The following is a 6,939-nucleotide window of genomic DNA, read 5'->3' on the forward strand; positions in this document are numbered from 1 at the left end:
ATATCTCTCATTGTGAAAGAAAATCTTCGTTAACACTTATGCGTCAACTTGAAAATTTCTTGTCAGTTTATATAATATAGATATAATTGTGAATGACAGCCTAATCCAAAGTTTGGGGTTATTTTGTTTTTCATGGATCCAGTAAACAAGGTGTCTTTAATTAGCAATTTTCCCCCTATATTCTAGAGTTTCACAGTCTTTGGAAACAGAGGAATTCAGTACTTATTATAAACCCAGTAGCCTACACATGTCGGGATAGTTCAATATCTTCTTCCCCTCTCTTTCTCTTCCATTATCAAACTTTCCAGTTTCCATGCTTATGCAGATGACCTTCAAATTTATTTAGTTTTATTCTTAAGTTTTTATATGTAGGTATTTGAAATTCGTCAACATTTTTCATTTTCGGGATAGTTCAATGTCTTCTCTCCTCTCTTTCGCCATATTTCTACATATTTCTACATAAATAAATATTGTAATCTACATAAATAAAGTACTCAATCAATCAATCAATCAATCAATCTCTTTCATCATCAAACTTTCCAGTTTCCATGCTTACGCAGATGACCTTCCAATTTATTTAGTTTTATAATTTAGTTTTGTTCTTAAGTTTTCATATGTATTTGAAATTCGGCAACATTTTTCATTTTTGAATAAATCCTCAGTTGAATAAATCAAATTAACGTTTTGGTAGAGGGTTACTGAGGAGGATTTTTGAATATTCTTCCTAAAAAATGGACATTGATATGATTGTTCAAAGCTCCGCCAATTTATGTAGATACAAAACAATATTATCTTGAAGGAGTTTTTAACTTGTTTTTTTCCTATTATGAACAGTACAATAATTATTATTTCAGTTCATCTATCTATATATATAAAAGCGAAATGGCACTCACTCACTGACTGACTGACTGACTGACTCACTCACTCACTCACTCACTCACTCACTCACTCGCAGAACTAAAAATCTACCGGACCAAAAACGTTCAAATTTGGTAGGTATGTTCAGTTGGCCCTTTAGAGGCGCACTAAGAAATCTTTTGGCAATACTTTAACTCTAAGGGTTGTTTTTAAGGGTTTAAAGTTCGTCTTTTAGCATGTATATTCTTCTTCTCCCAATCTCTTAATTATAATTGAAATTTCCATGTCATATGTTACTATAGAACTATAATCTAGAGAGAGTACCTCTTCAAAACAGTTGTTAACTGGCAACTAAATTAATAATTTTGTCAAGTTGGCATTAAGTTGAGTTGACTTTGTTAGGTTGGCACCAAGTTGAAGATTTAAATGCATTTATCGCGGAAAAATTGATTGGGCACTGCTACTTCAATCCTGGGAATATTATATTACTAGCAGTCAGGCTCGCTTCGCTCGCCATATCCGTTTAGCCAGCCGTTTAGTCTGGACCCCCGACTGGATTGTGATAAAAATATAAAAATGATAAATATGATGGAATGCCCAAATGAAAAATGCAGGCGAGCGAAGCGAGCCTGCTGATCTCATTCTTGGACGATCCAGTCAGGGGTCCAGGGGGCGGAGCCCCCTGGCTAGACGGATATGGCGAGCGAAGCGAGCCTGACGGCTAGTATTATGTATATTCATCTAAAAGTGTATTGTTAGCTATTATATAAGTGTAAAAGCCAGTTTATATATTGTAATCTGCATAAATAAAGCACTCACCCCACTCACTCAATCAATCAATCTCTTTTGTTAACAGCTGTTGGGCTGGTTGGCAGCAACTCTTCATGCCTCTCTGTCATATCTTCCTATTTCAATAAAACTAGAACTATACTGGAAATTCTTCACAATATCAAATGATCCTTGAATCATATATTGTAATATTCATTCATTTTCCTCATGAATGAATATCTTCAAAAATTTAATTCCACTGCTCCTGATCAATGGTGGAGCTTGAAACTACAAGAATACAATTGAAAAATGGAAAAATACAATAAAAACTCAAAATAGTAATCAAGCTTCATGTTCAAACCTTGTTATGATACAGTACATTCAAATGATCAGTTTACAAAACCATAAAAATTACAATTATTAGCGAACTTTACATACCATGAAACGATCATCTTTACAACAATATTCACAATATTTATCAATTTCAGGCCACAGATATTTATATGATAGAGATTTTCTGTAATCTTTCTTAAATATTAACAGTCAACAACAGCTTCAACAATCAATAATATCATGAAACAATTTTAAAATGTATATTACGGAACTGTTAAAGTATTCACTTATAGTGTAAAACAATGGCAATACCACAATGTTAAAAATTATATACGGTAATGATGAATTTATTTAATACCATCTGACGTACTTTGTAAGTTTTTATTTCATTCTTCAAAAGTGTGAATTATTTGTAATTTCAATTTATTTGATTTGATGATAGAACAAGAATCAGGAAAATGTAATTAGAGGCGAATAGCCAGTTTAGTTTCAAGCACCCTTCATTCTCTAAAACACAAATAAAATTCTGAAGATTTAAATTCAAATTCAAATTGAAAATGTAAGGAGAGTTGATAATAGAGTACAATATCAAAGATTAAACAAGATTGGAAGATTTAATGGAAGTTTTCAATGCATGATTATTCTGATTATATAGGTTTGGATTACACACAAAAAAGGCACCATTGAGACTCTCACATTTAATTTTCTAGTTTAAAGTCCTGTTGATTTTAGAGATGTAATATTAGAGATTTTTTTGTAAAGTTGTTTGTGAATTATCTTTTCAACTCAAATATTGAAAATTCAGATAAATAAAAAATTATCCCAATTGGTAATTCTGTTATACGAGTACGTTCTTAAAATCTTGAGAAGCCAACATAATTGAGTACCTACGGTACAGTAGGTATTAAATTAACGACAACTTTAAGAATTTATTTCATGATAAATTATTATTGACAGAGCTTCTACCTCTGTATGTGAATTTGAATAAATTGAGTGATATTCAACGTTTAAATGTATTGTATTCTTTTTATTTATGGATAAAGAATGATGGGATTGGTTTTAAGACATATCAGTAGACTGGTAAATACAATAATAATAAATTATGTAAAAACAACCAATCACCAATAATTAAAATACTGGAAAGTAATGAAAAATGATAAACCTGTATCCACTATGAAATCGAGTACCTATTCCTACATAACAAAAGTATCAGACAAAAGTTTTTTCATTACAAAAGTATCCAGATAAACATTGATAGAACAATACTTAAGAATTGTTGAAATCTTTTCAAAGTGAAGATAGGAATGTATCCTTGTATCTGATAGGTCAAACTACACGTATCTCAAACTATATTATATATTCACAACAAATACAGTACACATTCAATTATTAGAAACACATTAAGACACATTTATTTGAGAGCTACACAGTTATCCAGGGTATTATAACATCTTGATATTCATAACATTAAAAATAAAAAACATCCAGGGAAGCTATTATAACAACAACAATATCAACAGTACAATTATAATATTTATGTTTAAACAATTTACACAACACTACAAGAACATAGCTGTTCAACACTTAGATAACTGACTACATCGAGATATCAACACATTTATATTCTATTGAAGTTCTAAAAAACTTAACCGACACACATTGGACAAATTATTTTGTTGAAGACATTTTGACTAGAATTGAAATGTTCTAAATGATATTTAGTTAATTGTGGATTTTATCAAAAACGTATTGAGCATTACTTACAATACTTATCTCATTACCAAATAATCCTTCATTGCTTATCATTCAAATTCTAACCTGATATTTTATTCTATGATAATTTTATTCAGAGATTTGATCTCTAAAAATTTGATTTACTTGTCTAACTTCATCAAACTACAGGCAAATGTCTGATCACATACTTCCAAGTCTATTTTAAAAGTCAAAATGAAAAGAGCTTCTTATAAAAGGGTTTTATAGTGTAAATTTTTTTCAATAATGTACAGTTACTCTGAAGTCAAGGGTTTAGATAAGCCTAACTTGAAGGTAACAAATGAGAAAATGAACTTAGTGGTATTTAAAAATGAAATTAAACAATCCTCTCTTAAAGCTTCTTTTTATTATCCCATTTATTTCCAATTAATTGATAAGCTAAGCTGGGGTGAACTCTGAAATAATATTATAATCGTATTACAGCAAATAATGATAATAATAACATTTTATCTAGAAATCAAAAAGATAAGACAAATTATACAATCATAATATTCCTCCACAGTACTTTTAATAATTGTAAGCAATGTAAAATTTCAAAAACTCTTTACACTCTTTAACGTTTCCAGGTACTAATATTTGTATATCTTATAAATATTATTTGTATTATATTTCGTCATTTTTTAAGGTATGTGAAGGCATTCTTTGACAATAAATTGGTTATTACAATAGCGGTGAAAAAACCGTGATTTACAGTCACATTAATTGATTTACAGTACGGTAGCCAAATATGGGTGTGAGTTTAGTACAATCACTACTAAATGCGAAGAACAATGTTTCTTTACCATATATTACAATATGCATTTGTCATTAATGCTAGTTTTCGTTTTAGAAAAGTCATAATAATCACATTTTTGTTTTTGTTTGTCATTTTCTATTTTTATCTTCATCTTTCATGTTGGAAGTCACATAAACTGATGATTTCGTTTCAAGTCTTTTCAAAACTTCATCGTTGTATAAAAATTATCACTTTAGTTATCTTCATTTGACATTCCACTCATAATAAACATTATCAGTTAACATCTTTGCATACACTGTTAAGAACGTGATTTTAATTGAAAAAAGTCTTTAGAAGCTCTTTGATTACGATCAAACAAGTCAAAGGAACTTTCTTAGGTATACAATAAAATTTTATCAAAATAATCTAATTGATGGAACTATTAATTTGAATTAAAACTAGACAAAATAGCGAACCATGTTGCAAATATAAAATGTTAATGTTACTTATTATAATAGGCCTTTTTCATTGCAATGATATTGATTTTATAATGTTCTTTAATTGAGCATACAAAAAATACTAATTCTAGGCTAATAATCAGGTTTAACTAAATATAATAAGTCCCACTTTTATAACAAAAGGAAGCACTTTCATGAAACTAGCAAAAATCGATCCATATATTGTAAGATTCAAGTGTAATGATAATTGAAATAGTCATACAATTCCTTGACAATATGCATTTCATGCATATGGATTAGAACAATTGAATTTCAGAAAAATTTAAACTAATGGTTGTTACACAATAATATGGTATATTGGTATTATATTATTATCAAGGAATCAATTCGCAATGCAGGTAGGAAAAACAATATCAGACATTCAAATGTTAGTCTACACATTAGGAATCCTAAGCAATTGTGGGTGGAATGTCAACATATCATATCGCCATAACACACAGGTACGACAATCAAAACAATATCAGACAATGAAAAGGTACACATTGGGTACACATCAGGAATTCTAAGCAATATTGTGAATGGAGTGTCAACATAATAGATTTTGTCATAACATGCAGGTAAGACAAAACAATATCAGACAATAAAAAGGTACACATTAGGAATCCTAAAGGATTGTGAGTGGAATGTCAACATAACACATTTGTCTACAAAGTTTGTCAACAGTCTATTATACAGGCGGGTACTGAAATAGCGGTATCGTTTCCTGATCGTTGACAGCTGTCTCGCGGTGATCGCGATCGCGGAAGGAAGCTCCGCGCTTCCTCCGCACAGACAGCTGATGTCAGACACGGCTCTCGTCAAACTTGACCTCGCGAGTACGCACTCGTGCAGGCTGTCGGAACGAGGGGCTGATGGGATTGATGGCTGGCGCCCGGTAGGAAGGACTGATGGGATTGATGGCTGGTGACTGGTAGGAGGGGGTGATGGGATTGATGGCTGTTGACCGGTGGTAGGAGGGGCTGATGGGATTGGAGGAGGATGGAGCTATCACAGGCACAATGACTGGAATGAGAGCGACTGGCGGCTGCTGAGCAGTGGCCATTTGGGCCGCTGAGGTCGCCGGTCCGGGCAGACAGGGGGGTGGTGGTGGTGCATGGATGGTGTGGTGGGGGGGCTGGGCTGCGGCGAACGGTGACGTGGCTGGGAAGTGGTTGGCCACCACTGGGATCCAGCACTGTTGACCACCGTGGACTGGGGATTCATCTGTTCAAACAAATGCAAAAGTTTATTGTTTCAACAAAACATTGAGTACTTAATATCCAACGGTATTGTATATAACAAATATTCAATTATACACAAAACATTTCATTAAAATGATTGGGGAAGGACCAACAGACACATCCCAAAACTGTTCCATCCCCAAATTTTGATTCATAGACCAGTATTATGTTTCTTGAAAAAAAAACAGTTCAGTTGTTATCGGTCACAAATGAATCAAGTACTAAATATCCAACAATGGTATGAATAGAGAGAGAGAGAGACCTTGAGAATTTCTATGGCCCCTGAACTTCCCCTACATGCAAATTACAATTTTGAGGTGAGAGAAATTAAGTTGGAGAAAGAAAGTCTTGCTTTTAAGGTCCAATCACGAAGCAATGACTCTTACCAGCCACGCTATTGAATATTGCTGTCTTATATTGTAGTGTATATATAATATGTCTGCTACAACCATTAACACAAAGCAGCTGTAGGACTAGAGTTCTATAGATTGTTTTGCTTGGGAATTGCAACCTTAGGACCAATGCTGCTACGTATTCAATTTTATGATTATTTCGGAATAAAACTGAAAAGGAAATAGATTACAGATATTTCATATGCAGATTCAACCTTTACTGTCTTTTCTCTCTATTATTGTCCGCTCCAAGGGAAATTTAACTTTGCTATTATTTCTCCTGAATTACAATTTATAATTTTTACAGAGATTTTTAAAGAAAATGCAGAGGAGATTTTTAAAAGTCCATTCACAAATTTCCA

At 32.3% G+C, this 6,939-nt stretch overlaps 1 protein-coding gene across 1 annotated transcript in view; it reads right to left on the reverse strand.

The window, feature by feature from the left end:
- Window positions 1-1,962: 1,962 nt before the first annotated feature.
- LOC111054934 (blood vessel epicardial substance) overlaps window positions 1,963-6,939 on the reverse strand; it is a 107,036-nt gene continuing 102,059 nt past the window's right edge. The window contains exon 8 of the mRNA XM_039437390.1: window positions 1,963-6,168. Within this exon, the coding sequence (XP_039293324.1) occupies window positions 5,747-6,168 (422 nt within the window). The 3' untranslated portion in view covers window positions 1,963-5,746. The remainder of the gene's footprint in view (window positions 6,169-6,939) is intronic.

Source organism: Nilaparvata lugens, chromosome 11, assembly GCF_014356525.2.
Source record: "Nilaparvata lugens isolate BPH chromosome 11, ASM1435652v1, whole genome shotgun sequence".
NCBI lineage: Eukaryota > Metazoa > Arthropoda > Insecta > Hemiptera > Delphacidae > Nilaparvata > Nilaparvata lugens.